The sequence below is a fragment of the Chrysemys picta genome, chromosome 7, assembly GCF_011386835.1.
Source record: "Chrysemys picta bellii isolate R12L10 chromosome 7, ASM1138683v2, whole genome shotgun sequence".
Classification (NCBI taxonomy): Eukaryota; Metazoa; Chordata; order Testudines; family Emydidae; genus Chrysemys; species Chrysemys picta.
In genome coordinates, this window is record NC_088797.1 from 109,651,526 (window position 1) to 109,675,093 (window position 23,568).

The 23,568-nt window shown below is 39.7% G+C and overlaps 2 protein-coding genes across 7 annotated transcripts in view; one reads left to right on the forward strand and one right to left on the reverse strand.

The window, feature by feature from the left end:
- Positions 1-8,113, reverse strand: part of LOC101942413 (disintegrin and metalloproteinase domain-containing protein 9-like) — a 48,290-nt gene extending 40,177 nt beyond the window's left edge. For 2 of the 4 annotated variants that reach the window (XM_024103568.3, XM_065552280.1), the window contains exons 1-2: positions 7,895-8,113; positions 616-713 (exon numbers count right to left, since the gene is read on the reverse strand). In XM_024103568.3, coding sequence (XP_023959336.1) covers positions 616-713; positions 7,895-7,964 — 168 coding nt within the window. In that variant the 5' untranslated portion in view covers positions 7,965-8,113. Of the gene's footprint in view, positions 1-615; positions 714-1,939; positions 3,538-7,894 lie in introns of those variants that run through there. The other 2 variants (XM_065552282.1, XM_065552281.1) reach the window with 1 other exon arrangement.
- Positions 8,114-9,979: 1,866 nt separating this feature from the next.
- On the forward strand, positions 9,980-17,440 carry C7H10orf88 (chromosome 7 C10orf88 homolog). 3 transcript variants are annotated; one of them, XM_005305889.5, is made up of 6 exons: positions 9,980-10,322; positions 11,125-11,328; positions 12,264-12,333; positions 12,911-13,117; positions 14,566-15,041; positions 16,859-17,440. In XM_005305889.5, exons 1-6 carry the CDS (start codon positions 10,120-10,122, stop codon positions 17,085-17,087), a joined length of 1,389 nt encoding a protein of 462 aa, XP_005305946.2. In that variant the 5' UTR covers positions 9,980-10,119; the 3' UTR covers positions 17,088-17,440. The 3 variants fall into 3 exon arrangements, with proteins under 3 accessions (XP_005305946.2, XP_023959338.2, XP_042711283.2); XM_042855349.2 differs by lacking the exon at positions 9,980-10,322 and adding an exon at positions 10,413-10,587; XM_024103570.3 differs by lacking the exon at positions 12,911-13,117 and having other exon boundaries at positions 9,987-10,322.
- The last annotated feature ends 6,128 nt before the right edge of the window (positions 17,441-23,568 follow it).

The window sequence follows — 23,568 nt, forward strand, 5'->3', positions numbered from 1 at the left end:
GAAAGATGACTAAATCTGACCCATTATACAGTATTTCCCTGGCAACCACACTCTAACTTGGAGCAAATATTATCTCAAACATCCATTAATATTTTTTCTCTTCTAGGGAATTTAGTGTCAAATTTATCTTACTCTCTCAATTAGCCCCATGGAATTAAATGGGACTACTTGTGCAATGCAAATATGATTGGGCCCTTATTTACAGTGAAAGGCACTAGGATGACTGAAGTCCTTTGTTTAGCCAAAGAACAGGCACAGCATAGATAATGTCAGTTTAAACTTTCCTATACTGTCTAATTTGACTTAGAGGAAACACCTGGCAGTTTTCCATGTTCACTCAGATTTTTGTCTCTGCTAAGATTGCCAACAAAAGTAGCAATCAGTATGAACTGAACTAGAGATTTGTGTGATGTGGAGTGAGAACACCATCTCATGCCTGTTTTGAAGCCAATTCTGAGAGCACAATAATTCACTCACAAACATGCAACCTGCTGAAAGGTATCAGAAGAGATTACTTACTATTCTACACAGTAGGGTGTATTCTTTTATATATACTGTAGTGCAATATTAACATTAACAAATAATTCAGAAAAAAAATTGGCTAGAAAAACAAACCTCATGTAAATGTGTGTGGCGTCTCTCCCTGCCTGTCAAACTTCGAGGGGTAATTATTTCAAATGTTGTAAGTCTAGATGTCTGATGAGAGGATGCACCTAAAAATAAAATTTAAAATCTCTAAAGAAATAGAAAGTGTAAATAATACACAAACTCTATGTTCACAATGGTCACCACTGAAAATCAGTTTAATCAGAGAAAGCTAAGTGCAGGAAGAGAAAGGATGGTCTCATAGTTAAGCAGTTGAATGCCATAGTAAACTGAAGTCTATCCCTGTCTCGGCCAGAATTCCTATGTTATGCTGGGCAAGTCACGTAAACCAAAATTTTCACAGGTGGCCAATGTGTTCCTCATTTTCTGGGTACCCAGCTTGGGGCTCATAGGGTCTGATTTGCAGAAGTGCTGAGTGCCCACAACTGCATGTGAAGTCAATAAGGGTATGTCTACACTGCAATTAAAACCCCACAGCTGGCCCATGTCAGCAGACTTGGGGTTGTGGGGTTCAGGCTAAGCGGCTGTTTAACTGTGGTGTAGATATTCAGGCTCAGGTCCCAGAGCCCAGGCTCCAGCCCAAGCCCAAGCCCAAACATCTACATTGCAATTAAAAAGCTCCTTAGCCAGACCCCTGCAAGCCCAAGTCAGCAGACACAGGCCACCTATGGCTTTTTAACTGCAGTGTAGACATACCCTAAGACCTTTGCTCTGAACATAATAAAGTGCTATAGCATGCTAAATACTCTGAAAAATTAAGTCCTCAAATTAGGCACCCAAAATTTGTTGACATTTTAGACAATTTTGGATTTAATCTCTCTGCCACAGTTCCCCCACGTGTAAAATACCCCTCAGTTCATAGCGGTGGTACAAAACTAAATTCATTAATGTTTGAAAAGATTTAAAATACTACAATGATAACACCACAGAAGAGTCCGTGAGGAAATTCATAATTCTGTACTCAGTACAGTGTTTGGATGGTGTGCAGTAAATAATGCATGGTGCCACACATTAATTGACCAGGATTAAAAAAACCCTAGATAACCACCCATTTGCTGAATAAGGCTGGAATCTTGTGGAAAAAATAATGTATGATCATGTAATTAAAAACTGGATCATAACGCCGACAAAAAGGGTACAAATTAAGGTTGTACAGGTGACATTAATTCTGGCATTTTCTATCTTTTGAGCGCTTGATTTTGCAACCTTAATAATGTTCTTTTAATGTAGGGTGGTGTGATTTTTTTGTTTTCCCTTCTGTAACTTCCTATGTTTGCAGGAAATTTAAAAACTAAATAAAAATAGAAATTTCATCATGTGGAACTGCACTCACCCCAACATGGGTCATCTGCAGGGTTGGTGTCTTTAGATCCACAGCAAAGTTATCTACAACTTAAGCTAACAGAGTAATCGGTAGAAGTAGAAGGCAGTTATCTTCTATGTGGACCAACCACTAGGGTGGCTGGACACACACACTTCGCCAGTCTGTTTCAGAGTGATTTGCTAGACAGCAAAGAAATGCTGAGACTAGGCAATAATGGATTCAATTTGAAGTTCTACAGGGAAGTGTGTTCGCAAGTTACAGATCCCTCTGCCCCATCTCCTCACTTCACCACTCCTCCCTGTCCCTTTTTTTCTCCTATCCCCAACTCCCCAGCTCCTGCCCTCTCCCCTGCTGATATCCCCTTGGCTTCTGTCCATCCCTCCTGTCTGACTCCTGCCCCTGTCTCTATCCACAGTTCCTTCCCATCCTCCCCCGTACTTTGTGTCTGCCCCTCTTTCTATATTCCTTCCTGGTTTTCAGCTTCCCTTTGGTCCTGCTTCTATTCTCTCTCCCTACCAAAGGTCCTGCCACATTCCCACTAATGTACATCTCTACCCTCACGCTGTTCCTTACCTAGCTGCATCAAACACATGGCTCTTCCTTCACCTTGCTGCTGGGCATGGCAATAAAGCAACATTGAGAGAACACAAGACACAGAGTCCCTGCTCAGTTCCTGAGCATGGTGCCACAGCAGCCACTGTAGCCAGGAGGGGCAATTTCAGGGGATGGCACATGGGTAGTCTAGTCAGCACACAGGAGCTGTGAAGGGATGAAGCATGCTCAGAGCAGACTGAATCTTCACAGAACTTATCTGCCCAAATCTAGCACCTGAAAACAGATTTTTCAGAGACTTATAATTTGGCCAAATTTGGGCAGAGTTTCACAAGAATGGCAAGGATACATCCCTGATACCAACAGAACCCCCTGCCAAATTTCAAGTCCCTGTTCCAATTCATGGAAGTACTAGAGCTTCTCAGAGAAACGGAAGAATTTTTTAACATTGGAAACACAATCCATTTCACCCTAGCCTCCTTCGCAGAAATGGCATGGAAAATTTCAGTCCAAACGGTTTAAGTTTGGCAAAGTTACATGGAAGTGAAAACAGGGTCTTACAATAGAAACAAACAACTATAGAAATCACTACTGTGCCACCTATAATAAATGACTTTGCCTTTTTCTTTTCATTGGGTACAGAATCAAAACAGAAGAGTGTTTATGAAATAGCTCTCAAACTTTTGTATTGGTGACCCCTTCCTCACAGCAAGCCCCCAAATGTGACCACGCTTCGAAATTCAAAACACTTTTAAAAATATTTAACACTATTATATAGCCTGGAGGCAAAGCGGGGTTTGGGGATGGAGGCTGACAGCTCGCGACTCCCATGTAATAACCTCATGACTCCCAGTTTGAGAATCCCAGTAGCAGGACATGAATGCCACATTTATCTTTACATTTTGCAACTCTACTGACTTTTTCCTTTCAGTCAAGCAATTACAATCTCTTTTGCCTTTGTGTTTCTAAGCTGAATTTGTGTATTGCTTTTTTAGGTATTAACAGGTCCTTGTGGTTACTCAAGTGGCTAGCAACTCTGGTCATGCAGCTAATCCTTATGACACTTCTCGGTTGAGTATGCCTTACCACTTTCATTTGAGGTTTCAAGATCTCAATTATATATCAGGTTGCACCATCTGAATATGAATGCTAGTGCTATACTTTTTCTTAACAGATTGACCATTTTATTAATCATTTTTCTTATTACATCTAAAAGTACATTTGGTTATACACTCACTTAAAGCCTTTTTTTAAAAACTTTATTATTTCAAAGAGTATTTAAAATATACATAGCATTAAAGTGACTTCCTTTTTTCACTATTTAGTATCGGTGGCTAACTAGCTAGTGCTTTTTAACTTGAGAATCGTTTTAGCGCATCTATCATGTACTTCTGCTTACATATGAACAATCTGTGTCTACCAAAGATTATTTTACTTCTCAGATCTAGGCAGAAAATTATGCCTGGACATAGACATACATAAAATTAAATCCATAGATAAAATCCATATTTTATATTACTCTCCTTATGCCTCTGTGGTACACATCATGCTAGTGTTTGCCTGGCTGCCACACTCCACCCAAGAAGTAGTAGCAATGCAGTGTTACTGAGTACATATAATTTCTAAAGTTGCTTGGTAAAATCTGGCAAGAATGGCACCCCATTGGTGTAAAATACTACTACTGAAAATAATTTGATAGTGGAAAGATAGGAGAAAATGTGGGAAAGTAGTGAACAATTATTTTTAAATAATGGTTCCCTTTCACCCCCACCATTTTTGTATCCGGAGTCTAATTATAACATGGAAGTAGAATAGAAACTCATTCAACTCCAACTGGGAGAACCATTGTGAATCAACAAATTTGGAGAATTAGTACACAAAACACAGAAAAAGATTAACATATCACAAAATATACATTGTTTATTTGACAAGTGTAGTTCAGTTTTAATATTTTTAGTATAATATTCATAGAACCACGTGGAAATACGCAGATGAAGGGCATTATATAAATGCTAAGAATTATTATTTATTCTATAGTATACAGTAACTCCTCACTTAAAGTCATCTGTTAACATTTTTTCGTTATTACGTTACTGATCAATTAGGGAACATGTTCATTTAAAGTTGCGCAATGCTCCCTTATAACGTTGCTTGGCAGCCGCCTGCTTTGTCCACAGCTTGCAGGAAGAGCAACCCGTTGCAGCTAGCTGGTGGGGGCTTGGAACCAGGGTGGACCAGCAGCCCCCTATCAGCTCCCCGCTCCCCTAAGTTCCCTGTGTGGCAGCTGCCCAGCAGGCTATCAATTGCCGGCAGTTCAACTGTCCCTCCCCACACTACCATGTGCTGCTCCTGCCCTCTGCCTTGGAGCTGCTCCCAGGAGCCTCCTGCTTGCTGTGCGGGGAGGGAAGACGGGGGCTAATGTCAGGGTGTCCCCCTCCCCGTACTCCTGCCCCCCACTTACCCCTTCTTCATACAGAGCAGGGTGAATACAGGACAGGGCTCAGGACGGAGAGAGCTTGCTGGCCACAGCTGCTGTCTCAACTTTCTGATATACTTAAAAAGGCAGTTTATTTAGAGTGGGGTCAGCATACTTAAACGGGCAATGCACATCTTTCTCTCTCCCACACACCGGATGTGTGTCTCTGTCTGTCATACTGTCTCCCCTCCCTCCATTCCTGCTGTCTTGTAGAGTGTGAGGCTACATTAACAACAAGGTGTTAACCCTTGAGGGGCTCAGCCGAGTGCTAGTTCATCATCTAGCAGTAAGGCATTCCCTGAGAAATATCGCACCCTCTTCCACCCTCTGACTTCACCACCTCAACCAAGCTTCACAATCATCATCGCTGTGTACAGTATTAAACTGTTTACAACTTATATTCTGTGTGTGCGCGCGTATATATATCTATATAAATAAAATATAGTTTTTTGTCTGGTGAAAAAAATTTCCCTGGAACCTAGCCTCCCCCCCCATTTACATTAATTCTTATGGGGAAGTTGGATTCGCTTAACATCCTTTCGCTTAAAGTCGCATTTTTCAGGAACATAACTACAACGTTAAGCGAGGAGTTACTGTATCATATTCTCTTTAATATAAAAATATGTCGTGACAATTTTAGAAATAAAAATGAAAAAAATTGTATCATCTCAGTGTTTTCATTTTGAACTTAAAAGACATCAATCTAAAATGACTGCAGCCAAAATTATCTTTCTATTCAACTAATCTAACCACATCAACCCCACTTTCCCTTTGAAATCTCTCCACTGAATTAAATTTTGACTTCTTGTCTTTGTCTTCAAGGTCCTGCATAATTCTCCCTCTCACTACTTTTACAACCTTGTTTCCTCATGTTGTCTCCCGCCCCCCAACCCAGCTAATCCAGCAATGACAGCTTTCATGTCCCATTTTGTTTGTTTCTGTTAGTCATCAGTACACCCTACTCCAACACACCTTCTGCATTATTTCAGAATTACAGTACTTCAGTGGTACAGCTATTAACCAGGAAGCTGGAGGTCAAAAGTCTGATTAGAATCTGATCTCAACAATGCAGCATTACATTGAGGTAAACACCTGGTTCAAATGGTGAACTTTACCTGATGACCTTTCCTTCCCTTTTGTTGTCTACTCACTGAGTTTGGTTTAATCCCTGCTGAAGTCAACAGAAAGTCTCCCGTTGAATTCAGTGGGGGCCAATGGATAGTAAATTATAAATTAATTTTAACAAAGCAAACTGCTTTCACCCATTTGAACTGTGCTCTCAGATAACAAACCAAAAGGATTTCATCTCAAATATAAGGTAAGATCACGCATGACACAGAAAAGTCCATGGAAGTAATCCAAAGTGGCACAAAAAATCCACAATGTTCTCTTACAGAGTAGGAGGAGGGTTCTTCAGCACAATTTCTGTAGACGGTTTCTTCCCTACTAAAATCTCTAAGGCTTTTTAAGGGTTGAGCACCGAACAACATTATTAAGGAGGACTCTCCAATTAAAATAATATGATTTCCTTTCACAAAGAAACATGTTTGGGGTCTGTAACACTGGTAGGATTTATAGTTTCAGTAGTTAGATTTTGTAACTCACTTATAAAAATAGCCTTCTAAAATATTAGTACTTAGCACTTACTGTGTATGTTGCTTCTCATCTTCAAAATATTGATAAATATTAACTAAACTGCACAACCCCCTTTTTCCCCATGTGAGGCAGGTATGTATTTTTATCCACTTTTAACAGATGAGATAACTGAGGCACAGATGAACTAAGTATCTTTCCAGAAACCACAGAGGACATTAAGTCAGGGTCCGAATAGGGTTTAGAACTCCAGAGATCGAGGGTCATAATTTTATGCTAATACCACACCTGTAAAAATACTGAATACTGAAATGTCCAGTAACAAAGCTAATTTTCTTCATATTGAATAAAATCCTGCCCTCACCTAACCCATGAGCATTCCCATTAAGTGTCAATAAAATTGAATTTTCTCATAGTCTGTTTTATGTGAAAGTATGGCATTGGAGTGGAAGCATATCTCATTTATCCAATTATCTTTATAATGCTGTATGATCAGAGATATAATACATCACTCAATTAATTTTTAAAACAAGTTCTACTAATTTATACCTTGATACTAGAAGGGGAGGGAAGTACAAAAAATTACTGTAATTGAGTCACAAATATACAGCTGTATAAGTAATGATCCATACACACTATTATTTTGTTGAATCCTAAATTAAAATTAATAAGAAATTAAAAAATGAGAAGTCCAACAAAAATACACAATTATTTTCAGGGAGAATTCCCTCACATCACAGAAGACCTGAATTTTTTTATCCATTGTTCATCACAGATGAGAGCTACAGTTATTCCAACTGTCACAACAAATACTTTCTACAGAGCCTCGCATGATGGGGCCCTGGCTTCTAAGCACTACCATAATACACTATCATACTACAACTAAGTGAAATCAAGGAACATAAACCTGGCTATTGGAATAAATGTGCATTATTAAGCTGACTAGGATCATTACACTCAGAATTCCAGTCTGTTCAGGTGGTAAAATAAGAAAGACTGCTTGTTATACATGCTGGCCAATGAAGCAGAAAAAGAACATACCATACTTGTCTGACACACACACACACACACACACACACACACACACACACACACACACACACACACACACACACACACACACACACACACACACACACACACACACACACACACACACACACACACACACACACACACACACACACACACACACACTATCTACAGACCTCATCCTGCAGTCAATACATTTCTCCGGGACTTGTATAAGAATTTTGCTTGAATAAAGAGTTCTGGATCATGACTGATGTGCACAAGCATAACTTGCAGCAACTTTCTCACTGAATATTAAGACTGAAGCTCACCTGCTGTACGAACTGGCTTTCCAATAAATATTAGTCCAAAACCAAACAAAAGTAAGCTGCATTTTAACATGGTTATTTTTCTCTGAGCAAACACTTCACGTACTAAGATGTTCAGAAACACTGTTTTATTTTGGATGGTGCTCTTACCAGCAGTTTCCCTTAAGTGAAAGAACTAGAAAAACTAGAATCTTTTGTTGTCAAGGCAAACAATAGATAGCATTGAAAAAGTATTTCAGGTATGTTAGCAAACACTCCCAAGGAAGAAGGAAGTAAAATTTCTCACATTGTGCTTTTCAAAAACTGGTTAGACAACTTACAACAAACCCAATATAACATGATTGTAAATGCTGACTGGAGAAAGCCAGCTGACTGACCCCATCATAAGGATGACAAGACAAAACTGATTTATTCTAAAACCCTTTGAGATCAAAGACCAGCAACAATATACTCTCAAATGCTAGACAGGAAAACAAAGCATCATATAAGCTAGGCTACTGAGTTAATATGAACCTGCTTGTCAGGGACTCAGAACCCAGACGGTAAGGTTCGTTGTCTGACTGCAGAGAGAGACAGGAAACACCAGCAAGGTCCAGTGACAAGCTCTTTATCGAGGAGTGCACACAACAATAGAGAGCGGCCCGTCTCCAGAGAGAAACAGCCACGGTTTTAACAACTAGTAGGGTTATATAGACAGTTCCGTCGCGTCATAGTTAAAACAACCCAACCCCCCTTTATTAGTTAGAAAGCTTCTAATATTCATGCATATCTATCTTCTTTGACACTACAAACAATTCGTGATGCCTCAGCAACTTATCAGCTTTATTGTCATGCACCAGAAACTAGGAGAAGGATGGAGTTAAGAACAGATGAAGAACAGAAACAGGGAGTGGAGACTGCAAGACTCCATAGGTCCAAACAAACTGTTCCTAGCACATCTGGTACAAGAATGCGCCTCCCCCCCACCCCCGCCCCTTATCTCGTTCTCTGCAGCTCAAGCATGTCCTCAGGTATCACAGAGAGACAGGAATGGCCCAGCAACTACTGTTAGCCTAACTTTGGCTAAGCTGGTCAAACAACCTGTTCTATACTCTATTTTCTTGGGCCTAACACCCTTCTCTATACCTTTTCCAATGCAAATATATCTTTTTTTTTTTCAAGCTAAGGAGACCAGAACTGCACAAGGTACTCAAGTATCAGAGGGGTAGCCGTGTTAGTCTGAATCTGTAAAAAGCAAGAGGGTTCTGTGGCACCTTTAAGACTAACAGAAGTATTGGGAGCATAAGCTTTCGTGGGTAAGAACCTCACTTCTTCAGATGCAAGCTAAGAGCTCTTAGTAACTTTAGCTCTTTTGTGATTTCAGCTCTTAGTGATTTCAGCTAGTAGTAGGGGAGCCCCAGTGCTGGTGCACTATTGGCCTGAAGTGAATTCAGCTCAGCAGCCTGTAACTAGACTCCAAATGGAATCAAAGTTAGCTCTTGCATCTGAAGAAGTGAGGTTCTTACCCACGAAAGCTTATGCTCCCAATACTTCTCTTAGTCTTAAAGGTGCCACAGGACCCTCTGTTGCTTTTTACAAGGTATTCAAGGTGTATGCAAGAGTCCTTCAAGGTGCCAGGCAGGAGAATCACGCATGGTCACGTCCTCCCTCAGCCAGAGGCTGGGCCTATGCCCAGGGAGGGAGCGCAGCCCCCAGAAGGGGAACATGGGGTTGAGGCCGTCGCTGTTCGAACTATGGGGCTCGGGCTGCACAGTTTCCACCCAACAGCTCTTCTGACCTAGTAACGGGCCCAGGACGCAGCTGCAAGCCACGCGCTTTCTGGGCCGGCAGCTACTTTCCCTCAGGCCGCGTCACACACAACCACCAGCCTCTCACTCCGCCCTGGCCCTAGCGCGCGCTTGCTCAGAAGCTAAGCGCGGAAACGGAAGCGAGGGCTACTGCCGCTGTGGGCACGCGCGTCACCAAACAGATGGGGGGGGGGGGGGGAGACAATGCCCCTGCGCCTGCAGGCTGGACGCCTGAGACGCGCTGGGGATGGGGAAGAACGGGAAGGCGGCGAGCCAATCAGCGGCGCGTTAAGAATGCCCCGTGACCGTTGGGAAGGCGGACGTTCCGCCCGCAACGGTGTCCGGTGGGGAGCATGTTCTCTGTAGAAATCAGTTCTGCCGGGTTATTTCTGGCCGGCGCGGCGCGGCAGGGGACGGTTGGCAGCGAGCGGGACGATTGCGATGGCGAGCGGTAGCCTGGCGGGCGCTGTGGCAACCGAGGATGGCATCCGCAGCGCCAATGGCCCCCTCCGCCGCCCCCGCATCGCAGCCGGCTGCTCGTGGGACTGCGTGTCCCCCTCGTCTCCCGGGGGCCTGGCGGACACCCTGCGTCTCCTTCCCGAGGGAGCCAGTGAGGGCGAGACGCTGGCGCCGCCCGAGTGCGGGTAAGGGATGCCCGGGAACGCAGACACGTTCACGCTTGCGGGGAAGTGGAGGCTGGATCCCGATCCCGGGCGGGGTGCGGATCTGATCCTCTGCTGCCCCATGGAGTCCCGAGACCCCCTAATACCCTCGCCTTGGGGTGCGATGGGCTCAGCCCGGGGCCCTGGCTACAGCGCTGTTCTCCTGAGTGCCAGGCGCTGTACTGAGCCCGGAATAGATGCCCATAGTCGCAGTGAGTCTTCACACAGGTTCACCGTGTCTGGGCAGGTGTGTTTCTCCCCCTGGGGAGATTACAACTTTTAATGGAAAGAGAAGTAACTAGACCTGATTACATGCTTATCGGAGCAAGTCCTGTGAGAACTAGAGCATCCGGGGAACTGATTAGTGTATTTCAAGGTAGGGATCTCCCTGTGTGTAACTAAAAATATTGATAGCACACACGTTCTTCCCGCCCTCCCCCACCCCCGACATTTAAAACAGTATTTGGGAGCAAAACTTCCTTCATATGTGGCAGAGCCATTAATTTTCATTGCAGACTGAATCCACAGCAAGTTTGAAATTTGTAAAATGTGATATAAATATTCTCCCGCCCCACACACACAACCTGTAATTGTAGTGTTTGTTCTTTGTTGTAAATACTGCAGTTACAAAAATATAGATTATGTATCTGTTCTCTTAAAAACTGAATGACTTTAAATGAAGAGTTCTTGTTTTATGTTTTATAAACTATAGTGTTACCTGGAAAGCATAGGTTAAATAAAATGTTGTTAAGTTGCTTAAACAGAATGTTTCTTATATTTCTAGTGAGAACTCTGTGGTTTTGGAGAGACCCTTAAATGATGAAAAGGAAACTCCCTGCTTACTGTACCTGCAGTGTGATCCTCATGGATCTGAGGAAATAGTCTATGTTGGAATTTTAAGTGAGGCAAGAAACATGGAAGTATATGTAGGAGAAGAGTATTGTGGAACTGGTAGGGGACAGACTGTCTGCACCATCCAGAATGATAGGTAAGTGTCTTCATTATGTAGGCTCAGTTTAGTATTTGCTTATTAAATCCAATTGAAAAGGAAACTGGCTTTTTTAGGGGGGCTGGTGATGTATTATATTGCTTTTAGACTGTTGGCTTAAATGTAGCCCAGGTGTCCTAGTGAACAAAATGTGTTGCCATCTACTGGTTGTTTCGTCTCAATTGAGTTTTTAGTGGTCAGATATCCACCAACACAATTTGTGCTGCCTTGACAGTCTCAGCAGAGACCAAGGAATGAATGGGCATAGAAACTGCACTTCTCACCCTTCAAGGTAGGCCTTCCATGTCATTGTTGACGCACATTAGTGGTTTACACTGCCAATGTGTTGTCTGTGTCAAACAGATGGTTAAGGCTGTCAGCTACCATTTTCAGTGAGCTAAAGTATTTAATTCAGTAGTAATCTCTAAAAGCCATTTAGGATCACTTTAAATTCTCTTTATATATGGCTCCAAAGAGAGGAATGAAAATATATTTCAGTATTGGTTCTGCTTGTATACGCTGCAAGATTTTGCCTATGGAGTTTTTTTTTTTTTTGAGGGGGGGGGAAGAGAGGATAAAAGGAGGTAGACTTTAATTACAGTACATCAACATTTGGCCAGATACGTTGCTTAACTTGCTAATTTAAGAACCAACCAATCAGTCAAGCCAAAACGAGAAGAAAATTTTGTGGATACCATGCGTGAAAAAAACAGGAACTATATGTGTACTTGTGTGTATGTATGCCGTATGATTAAATCCAAACTGAATTTCAGTGGTAAAACCAAAATATTCTATTAAAAGATGACCCACTCTGCTCTTTTCTCATTATCATCTGAATATAATAGCTGATATTTTTGTCCTCTTGTAGAAAGCATTTCTGTAGCATTTACCATATAGAGACTTCACAGCTCTCATTTATTTTATTTTTCTAACAGAAATGACAAGGTTACCTTATACAAAAAATATCTTAAATTGGAGTACTCAACAACCTCTTGTAGAATTAAGGTAGGAAGTTCCACAAAATTATGTTTTAAATTGTCATTTTTTGCCTTACTATCTGTTACTCAGATGATGATAGTTAGGTTTATATCAACCTGAGATGTGGTTTGGGTATTCTCTTTAAAAATGTAGGTGGATTTTGATACCAGGGTTCTCATGTCAAATCTACACCACAAATGTCTTAAAATGTCATTATTAAAGTGTGTGAGAGAGAGAGGAATGCCCTTAAACAAATAATTTTGTAAAATAGACATATTCTAGCTGTTTAACAGTTTGTGCACAATGGGAATTTTAGGTGTTGATCCTACAAACATGCACATTTGTAATTTTACATATGTGAGTAATCTTATTGTAGTCAATGGGACTACTCGCATGCATAAAGTTTAAACATAGGCTCTTATCATGCCAACACTTAAGCACAACTGATCTTCACTCATATTCTATTTCAATATGAGCACTATTCAGAATAATAGTACTAGGAAGTCTATTAAACAGGTCTCAATTTTCCACTAAAATGACCTTTTAATTTCCAAAGTAGTACTTTGTTCTAAAATCTTATTATTTTTCTTTGTTTTTTCAATAGCTGCTCTCCATTGGTGAAAGACAGAGAGTACTCATAACTAAAATTGTAGTACAAGTAAAATCAGTTTCTGCAAAATCTGCCTCAGATCTTCCTTCACTAGGATCAAGCGTAGATCTAGACAGAGTTCAAACTATGGTGGAATCCATAGGGTCAAAGTTATCTCCAGGTGCTCAGCAACTCATGAATATGGTTCGACTTCAGCAGAAGGCAAGTTACCACACTTTATTTATTTAAATTTATAAAAAGGCATAATCCAGGACTTTGTGTTTTGTGTCTGTGTTACACGCATATTCCAAACTCATTTGATTAAAGACCTCTCCAAAGAAACTTCTTACTATTTCAAACCTTATTTAGCCACCACCACTGTAACAAGCCTGGGAACATAAATGAGCCTTGCAATGTGCGCTGAAGGTCACTAAAGCCAAGCTGACTGAATTCCAGAGTTGAAGACTCCCCACTAAAAACACTATGCCACGAAACCTTCCTCCCCTCTCCATTTAAACCAAAGGGGCTGTTAGGTTGAGATCTGTAGCTACAGGTAGCTCCTTTTTAAACTGTAGTATTATAGCAACAGTTTGCCCATTTCAGGTTTTGTAGGACAAAACTTACACCTTTCATTTCAACTCAAAATTAGGTGCTAGTCAGTGCGTATCATTGAGTATGTGAAGTGTAATGTGTTTCCTGCAGGAAATAACGTTTAATATCTGTGCAGCCACATTCTACTCCAACTTAAATATTAATTATTTTTAAGGATCAGCCACTTGTAGCAGTAATCCAGCCTTAAACTAACCAAATATGGGTGACGCTGAGATTTGCACCCAAAAGGAAAAGGTCACAACTTCCTTGCTAAAATCAAATGATAAAAAGTGATCTTGGAACTTGAGATGGCAGACTATTACTATACATTTAATAGTTTAGGATAGATATTGTTTGTTACAACTGAGCTGTCGCTACTTTGAGAATTGTGTGGGGTGTGTATGGTGGGGTTTTTTGTTTGTTTTTAAAAAACGCTTGTATCTTCATTACAATAAAATTTGTTTCCGCCAAATAAAAGGGGTAGTACTTGTAGTATAACTATATTGGATTTAGGCCGCAATCCTGCAAAGAGAAGCATATGTACAGACCCCTGCACCCACCCACATGGAGTAATTTTTAGTATTGGAGCCCTCATTTAATCAGCTCCTGCTTCAATAATTGAAGTTCAGTGTAAAAAAATTTGTAGCTATTCTAAACCTTCATCTTGCAAATGTTAATCACTTTCACATTATTTCTTTACTGGGAAAGTTTCTTTATTTTCCATAAATATCAGTAGATAATTTTCTTTATAATAACAGGTTTCAGAGTAGCAGCCGTGTTAGTCTGTATCCGCAAAAAGAACAGGAGTACATAGCCCACGAAAGCTTATGCTCTAATAAATTTGTTAGTCTCTAAGGTGCCACAAGTACTCCTGTTCTTTTTTCTTTATAATAAACTTTCATATCACATTCATTGAGTAAACTTTACACTGGTGAGAATGGAATGAATGCTATAGTTCTCTAAAATGCTACAGAACGCTTCCTTTTGGGGGGCGGGGGGAGAAGAGGCACATCTATTACTTCTGTAAATTTATATTCATAATAACACATTAAATATGTACATTTTCTTATTTCCATTAGAACAGTTTTCCTCTTGGAGACAAACTTCAATGTATCTTTGGAAAAAAGGAATCTGTCTTTGGAGACCAGCATACAATTGATGGATTGCACAATGCAGCTGCTTTTAGAGGATTAAACCAATCATCCAATGCACCCTTTCCTTTTAAAAGTTGTTTGACAACTGAAACAGTTCTTGAAGATTTAAAAACACATACTGACGTGAACACACGGATACCTGGTAGAGAGAATATTCCTGATCTTGAAAGACTTAAAACTATGCAACAAAGCACTCCTCTTCCTGGAAATGATTTTAAAGTTACGTTGTCATCGTTAATGCAAGAGCAAACAAGTGCAAACTCAAATATGCCCAGTTCTGGGTTGCTGCTTCCTTTTCTTCAAAGCGTATGTAGTCAAGTAAATCATCTTCAGCTAGATGATGGCAATAAGCATTTTGCGAAGAGTACAATAGCTAAAGGGGAAGGCATTCAAACTGTTGGGTAAGTTAGGCTTGATACACTTATCCAACTTGTCCTAGCCTGTGGGCAATAGTGTATTTAAAAAATAAAATAAAAAATTCTGCCATGACAGTACTCCAAGGCCACACACCACAAAGCCCCGCCATTGCAATTTAAAGGAATAAAACAGTTGTGAACTCCTATTTAATGAACATTAAATGAACATCAGCATTTTGAAATGTATTTGAATATTTTTCATTATTATCTTCATAATCCTGGCTTCTTTCCAGGGGCCGATCCTAGTGTACCTTTTTCTGCATTATTCTAGGTGTCTTTCTTTTCTTCCCCTTTATCACAGTTTACTTATCTTTAACTTATCCCATCAATCTCTCCTACCTTTTCTCTCCCATGTTACCAGATTCATAGCTTTAGACTATTATGTAAGATGGTGGAAAGGAAAAGGAGTGCTTTATAGTTGGCAGTACTCTGGTGAGAATTCAGACATCTCCAGCTATCAGGAAAGGGGGAAGTGCTGGTGTTCCTTATCTGGGCATTCTACTTGAACTGTGCTTGGTGGCTCCATTTTTTTCATTTATGAGCCTCTGCTTAGTAGATGTGATAAATGTGTGAAGCCTTGTTCCAAAATCTTCTATGGCTGCTAAGTGGCAAAAGGTGCATTCTCTTTCTGTTTCTCCCAGAACTTGTATGAGTGGGATGTCTCTACTACACTACCCTCTTTCCTGGTCTTCATTTTTTTTGGGTCTTCCCACCTAGTGAAAAGCTCCAGTGTCTGCCCGTGCTAAAGCTCATATCTTTCCCAAGTATCAGCAGACTGAAGAAGATCAGTTTATTGATACTACTGCCCACTGGGTTCTGAATAGCAGCAATGAAAAATGACAGAACTCTAGTTAACTTTCCCTCTATTGCAGCTTGACAGAAACACGGGCATTGCATTGGTTACATGTGGGAAGTGATTTAGCAAGGGTTCCCCTCCCCCAACCGCCTGGTTTGGGTATGGTGAATATCCTGGAAAGTTTGAGTACAAACAGTTAATTTTTGAGACATTTAAAAAGGGGGAGGGAGGGAAAATATAGCTCTTGCATTTAAATATGTACAAAAAGTCGTGTTTGGTTTTTTTAAACACAATCAACCCTAAATGGCAGAAAAAGTTGAAACTTGGAACTGGCTGGTCCTAATTGATGAATACGCTGTCACTGTAAGTGGAAGCCAATTTTATTTTTTTCCAAACTTTTTTTCCCCTAAGATTTCATACTCCCATACATACTATGATAAATAATGTAAATCTATCATATGGATATGATGTGTGGCTTTTGTGCTACTATTTTACTGAGAATTCCCTAACTTTGTTTCTCACTACGCAGGTATGGAAGCATAAAATGAAATTTGTACAGATTAGTGTGCTAATCTTTTCTTAAACAAAAAATTACCATTTTCAGTATTGGGGTAAGATTACATTAAACACAGATTAACATAGTATCTTAACTCTTACACACTTACAAAAAGTATTTTGGTTGGTTAGTTGTACAGTTAAATGTACACACTAATGTAAAATAGGGCAAATCTTGCCCTTATGATATACACCTGACTAATGTATGTTGCACAGTGTGTGTTTGGACAAAATTAGGCCTTCTGTGTAGTAAAGGTGTAAGTATTTATTTATTATTTTGACTTTAACATTAAGAGTACCTCCTACTGAGTGCATATTCTAAGAAACCCAGTAATACTTCAAAACTTCAGTGCCCTTCCTTGAGGCACTGGGATCTCTATGTCAGTTAGCCAGCATGCTCACTGACTCCATATTAAAAATAGGAATGACTAATTATTTACATTTCTTGCAGAATGGAACAGCAGCCTATTTGCTCCTACTTGGAAAAGGTCATATCCAAAAATATGGAACTGATGGAGAAAAAACTAATGGACTATATTGATCTAAGTATGCAGAAACTTCAGGAACATATAGATACTAAAGTTGTTCTGTTAATGGACATGGTTCAAAACTCCAGATCGAACAAAATGTCACAAGAACAATATGACTCTGGAGTAGGACTCTCAAATGGAGAGAGATAGACAATATTTGAAAGAGACAGGACCCCAATATAAATACTTTCCAGGGGCAAGTATTTATTTTGATGTCTTTACAAAGCTTAATATTTATTAAACTAATTCTAAGCCCCCCAAGTTGTTTGTTACATTTGTTACTGTAATTCTGCCCAGTATTGTACACTAAATGTTAGTGTTATAAAACATCTGTCATCTTTAAGAATATCAATATTTTTCATAAGTGTAAGAATTTTGTATGTATTTTTGTGGTTTATTTAGTTAAAAATATTTCTAAAAAGCCACTTGAAATACATGTTCTCAATCTACTTGAACTATGAAATATGTGCTATAAATAAAGTGAGTTGTAACTTTTGTATTTATATTGGCTTAATTGTTTTCTGTTTTATTGGCAACCCACTTCTAGAAGATTAAAAAACAGAATTCAGTTTCTGTTTAGTTTTAGTTTATTTTAGTTCTTTGGTTAAAGGTTAAAAAGATAGGGTACCTTTTACTTCTAATGAACCAGTTCAGAATCATTATCTGATACACCTGAAGCTGAACTGAAGCACAGTACAGAAAGTGGATGGACGATTATCAATGACTTAAATGACAGACCTTCTCTATTGATGCTCATTTCAAAACAAGCACACAACTGCTTGGATGGATTTAGTGTAGCGTATTGGTCAGAACCTCAGCCCACAGCAGTAGCAGAAACTGCCCTAAAGGAGCAGGTAAGGGGGCCCCCTTTTATATAGGGAGTATGATGGGACAGGATATCTGCATTATGGTAATCCTGAACCAGAGGAATGACCCTATAGTATTATGGTTGCTCCAGGATCAGGGAGGTAGAAAGGTGGCTTAGAGTCCTCTTTCATCAGTGTCTACTGCATTGGCAGAGACTACAGATGTTCTACACGCATCCGGCTTGACAGAGATAAAGGCAATATCTTCCTTTGAGAAGCAGACAATCCTCTCTCTGTGAAGAAATATAGAGATATGTATTTGTTTTTTAATTATGGGCATTTTTACTTATAAAATAAAATTCCAGACTCATGAACCACAAGCAGCTATATTTCAGAAGGACAGAGATAGCTACACATCTGAAGTTTCCGCCTAAACTTTATATTAATTTTACTCTAACTTGTTAATCTTCATTCCCATCTATCTGAGAATACGTAGGACAAAACTGGTTTCCAAATTTAATTTCCAAGCGTAATTTAATGTATTCTATTCAAATATCTAAAATGTTTAACCCAAAATGTACAAATTCTAAAATAAATACTAAAGAAAATTAAGAGTCTGCGTGGGCAGTGGCTAGTAAGTAGTTGCCCCCATTGCCTGTTCTGTATCCACCCTATCCTACATTCTCTCTCCTCCCCCACCCATCCATACCACCATCTCTTCCTCTTCCTTCCCTACTTCCTCACACAAAGAAACTGATGAGCCTTGCAGTATGCCTTTAAGGTCATCAGATCCAGATACTGTAGAGGATCAAAGGAGGATGTGAGTTCTACAGTTGAGGTTGCTTCACTGAGAAGACCCTGCCAGCAGCCCCTCTTCCTACTTAAACCAGGGAACCACCAGCTCAAGCGCCTCAGGATATTGCCGTTCCTAGAGTATCACAAGGCTAGAGAAGGCCTTTGAGGGAGAAAGGACCCAAATGATTTTAGGCTATGTAGGTCAAATCTAAATACTTCACTATACGTAGAAGGCAGCAGTTGCAAAGCACAGGTTTAATTTTTCTTGTTGTTGTGAGAAAGCTCTTTAAGTGGGCAGCTGTATTCAATTTGAATTTCTAAGTGATCTTAATAGCCCCATGAAAAAATTATTTAAATACTACATTTGAAATATTCTTTCTGAAATTGCATTGTTTCAGGACAGCAAGAGTTATTTACTTCTTTAAAATAAGTAACAGATCTGAAAAATTTTGTTCAGAAAATATCCAATTTAATTGTAAAAAGAACAGGAGTACTTGTGGCACCTTAGAGACTAACAAATTTATTAGAGCATAAGCTTTCGTGGGCTACAACCCACTTCTTCGGATGCATATAGAGTGAAACATATATTGAGGAGAAATATATACACACATACAGAGAGCATGAACAGGTGGGAGTTGTCTTACCAACTCTGACAGGCCAATTAAGTAAGAGAAAAAAACTTTTGAAGTGATAATCAAGGTAGCTCAGTACAGACAGTTTGATAAGAAGCAAGTGTGAGAATACTTACAAGGGGAGATAGATTCAATCCACGAAAGCTTATGCTCTAATAAATTTGTTAGTCTCTAAGGTGCCACAAGTACTCCTGTTCTTCTTTTTGTGTAATGGCTCAGCCATTCCCAGTCCTTATTTAATCCTGAGTTGATTGTGTCTAGTTTGCATATCAATTCCAGCTCAGCAGTCTCTCGTTGGAGTCTGTTTTTGAAGTTTTTCTGTTTTAAGATAGCCACCCGCAGATCTGTCATAGAATGACCAGACAGGTTAAAGTGTTCTCCCACTGGTTTTTGAGTATTATGATTCCTGATGTCAGATTTGTGTCCATTAATTCTTTTGCGTAGAGACTGTCCGGTTTGGCCAATGTACATGGCAGAGGGGCATTGCTGGCACATGATGGCATATATCACATTGGTAGATGTGCAGGTGAACGAGCCCCTGATGGTATGGCTGATGTGATTAGGCCCTATGATGATGTCACTTGAATAGATATGTGGACAGAGTTGACATCGGGCTTTGTTACAAGGATAGGTTCCTGGGTCAGTGTTTTTGTTCAGTGATGTGTGGTTACTGGTGAGTATTTGCTTTAGGTTGGGGGGTTGTCTGTAAGCGAGGACAGCTCTGTCTCCCAAGATCTGTGAGAGTAAAGGATCATCTTTCAGGATAGGTTGTAGATCTCTGATGATGCGCTGGAGAGGTTTTAGTTGGGGGCTGAAGGTGACAGCTAGTGGTGTTCTGTTATTTTCTTTGTTGGCCCTGTCTTGTAGGAGGCGACTTCTGGGTACTCGTCTGGCTCTGTCAATCTGTTTTTTCACTTCAGCAGGTGGGTATTGTAGTTTTAAGAATGCTTGATAGAGATCTTGTAGGTGCTTGTCTCTATTTGAGGGATTAGAGCAAATGCGGTTATATCTTAGAGCTTGGCTGTAGACAATGGACCGTGTGGTGTGTCCTGGATGGAAGCTGGAGGCATGTAGGTAAGTGTAGCGGTCAGTAGGTTTCCGGTATAGGGTGGTATTTATGTGACCATCGCTTATTAGTACAGTAGTGTCCAGGAAATGGACCGCTTGTGTGGATTGATCTAGGCTGAGGTTGATGGTGGGATGGAAATTATTGAAATCATGGTGGAATTCCTCAAGGGCTTCTTTTCCATGGGTCCAGATGATGATGTCATCAATGTAGCGCAAGTAGAGTAGGGGTGTTAGGGGACGAGAGCTAAGGAAGCGTTGTTCTAAGTCAGCCATAAAAATGTTGGCATACTGTGGGGCCATGCGGGTACCCATAGCAGTGCCGCTGACTTGAAGGTATGTATTGTCCCCAAATGTGAAATAGTTGTGGGTGAGGACAAAGTCACAGAGTTCAGCCACCAGGTTAGCTGTGACATTATCGGGGATACTGTTCCTGATAGCTTGTAGTCCATCTTTGTGTGGAATGTTGGTGTAGAGGGCTTCTACGTCCATAGTGGCCAGGATGGTGTTTTCTGGAAGATCACCGATGGATTGTAGTTTCTTCAGCAAGTCAGTGGTGTCTCAAAGATAGCTACGAGTGCTGGTAGCGTAGGGTCTGAGGAGAGAGTCTACATAACCAGACAAGCCTGATGTTAGGGTGCCAATACCTGAGATGATGGGGCGTCCAGGATTTTCAGGTTTATGGATCTTGGGTAGCAAATATACAATTTAATTGTGTTTCTATCTACATTACACTATTGTAGAAAAGATGACAGGTACTTTGGCAATAGCTCTGCAGTTTCTGATTGCTGCTTGGCGATTGATATAATATTTCAGAACCAGAGCTGCTACAATAACATTTGTAGCCAGAACCACAAATGAAAGGATATATAAGCAGTAGAGCTGCAGATTCAAGGTTCCTTGCACTTGAGCGAAAGACTCTATATAGAAAAAAAAAATAGTTGGTCAGTGGAATCATTACCCAATCCTTAATGGAAATTTATCTTCCATCAGATATTTTGATTCCTCAAGGATGATTTGGAATAGAATGCAAATTCTGAACCCACATCACCAATGAGTTTTTACATTTTTAAAAAAACATAACCAACACAGTGACAGAGAGCTTCATTAACTGTCTATATTTTTCATCCTTTGAGCAACATTACTTAACAGCATTAAACTACTGAGCTATTCAGATGGGAGACAGAACCCATTATATTCATACTGAAGGTCAAGACAATGCCCAGCATGAATTGATGGATCCAACTCCCTTTTGTGTTAGCAAAATTTGAAAAAGTGTTATGCAAAATCCAGTGAATTTTCAGAATAGCAGATTGGACAAACTTTCCCAGGCTGACTTGCTGAGAAGTAACTTGTCTAGTTTACAGCATCCACTGATAGAAGAGTTGAAAATGTCTCACCAAGTGTGTGGATATGGGGCAGGTGTCCTAGTCTAATATTCTTCTGACATCACTTATTTCTCTATCCCCAGGCTTTTTTAAAAACAATCTATTTAAAGTTTCTTGTCCTTGAAATGTGTCGTATTTACCCAATAAAGAATTGTTCACAGTACAATATAGAATACATGCTGTAATTTGCAGTATTCATACCTTCACATTCATATATAATCAATACCTGTACCATTTCTAAGGCATATTTCTGTTTTGTTTTTTAAAGGGGGAATTTTTAGCAAGTTACATTTGAAAAAGTAAAGAATAAATTCTGGCTTACAGAATGGTTAGACTAATATGGAAGACATTTTCAGAGTCAGCATGCTTTGAAAGCGTGAGTCCATTGTTCGGGAATCAGGAACTCCAGGGTTTTAATTCCCATTCTGCTACTGATTTGCTGCATAGTCTTGGCTAAATTGCTTAATTTCTTTGCCTTAGTTTTGGGGATGAGACTACTAACTTTAGAAGGACATTGTGAACAATAATTAGATAATGTTTATCCAGTGCTTTGAATATCTATTTTCTTTGGGACTGGGATAGCTTCATTCTATGCATGTTGACAATTAGTTGCACATGGGGCCAATCTTGCACCCATTGAAATAAAACGGGAGCAGGATTGAGCACATTGTAAGTACCACTAGGGGAAAAAAATAACATCTATAATATAAAGCACTATTATTTAAATTAATTGGATAACATGGCTAATGATTAACATGCCTTAAATATGAGATTGAGCTCTAGACGTTTTAAAGCATATAGCATTTTTTAAACTTAAATTTCTAAAATGAAGTTTCATGCTCAAATAAAGCTAAAGTCTACAATATAGCATCGGCTAGTGTTATGTAAGCTTCTTGCGCTCTTTAATATGATCTACATTAGCTTCTCAGTACTGGACCTGGATCTTTGGTGAACACCACACAGGTAATCTTGTCAAACTGTTTGGTAATTTTATAAGATAGATAAATGTTAATAAGATACAACATCAGAATAATCCAACTCATTTAGCCTGTGAGCTAATTCAGTTTTTAACCTAAACGGTAATTTTTTTCCTGTTTATTGCATGGTTTTCCCCCCCAAGTTTCTGTCCTTTCCCCAGTTAATTTTGTTTGTATAGGTGTCAGGTTTAGGAGGGCTTAACCTAGCTTTGTTTTAGTTATTTGTGGTTCTGCATATTAAAAGCTTTCCCATAAAAATGAATTAAAAAAAATACAACTGAAATATTAACTCTTGTTTTGTAAAGAAGATTATAACAAAGATGATAGCTGAAATGTGTTTTTTTTTTTTTAAATTATGCTACTTTAGTAATGTTGAGCTACATACACATTTTGTTAAAGAAACTGTCAAGATAGTCATGATTTGAAACTGTTAAATCCTTATTTGGGTATTTAACTTACTGATAGTTGTTTAGGGCCTGATTCAATGCCCACCTTTACTTTGTGTGCATTCAGCCAGAAGACCATTCAATCTTTCAAATAATCTGCAAAAGTGAGAAAAACTCTTTATCTGAATCCTTGAGACCCTGATTCTATTCCCACTCCAGTTTTGCATTAGCGTAATAGTATTGTCTTCAGTGGAATTCCTTCTGATTTACACCATCATATATGAGAGCTGCATGAGGTCTTTAGTTTACATACTGCTCTTACATGACTGATCAACAGAACAGCAATCCCTTTTTGGACGGATGCATTCCTATCACAGCATCAGCTTTCCATTTGTATGAAGAAATCTCTCTTCTGTGCCTAGAAACACAACCTTGAGTACAGTCAGAATTAACATCACCATTGTCACAAATTAAAACTTTACCCTGGAGGTAAACTAAACTTGGTGTTGCAGGAACTTGAAGGTATTAAATTTGAATCCCCAGGAACTTCTGAGTTCCAATTTTCAGCTCTGACACGGATTC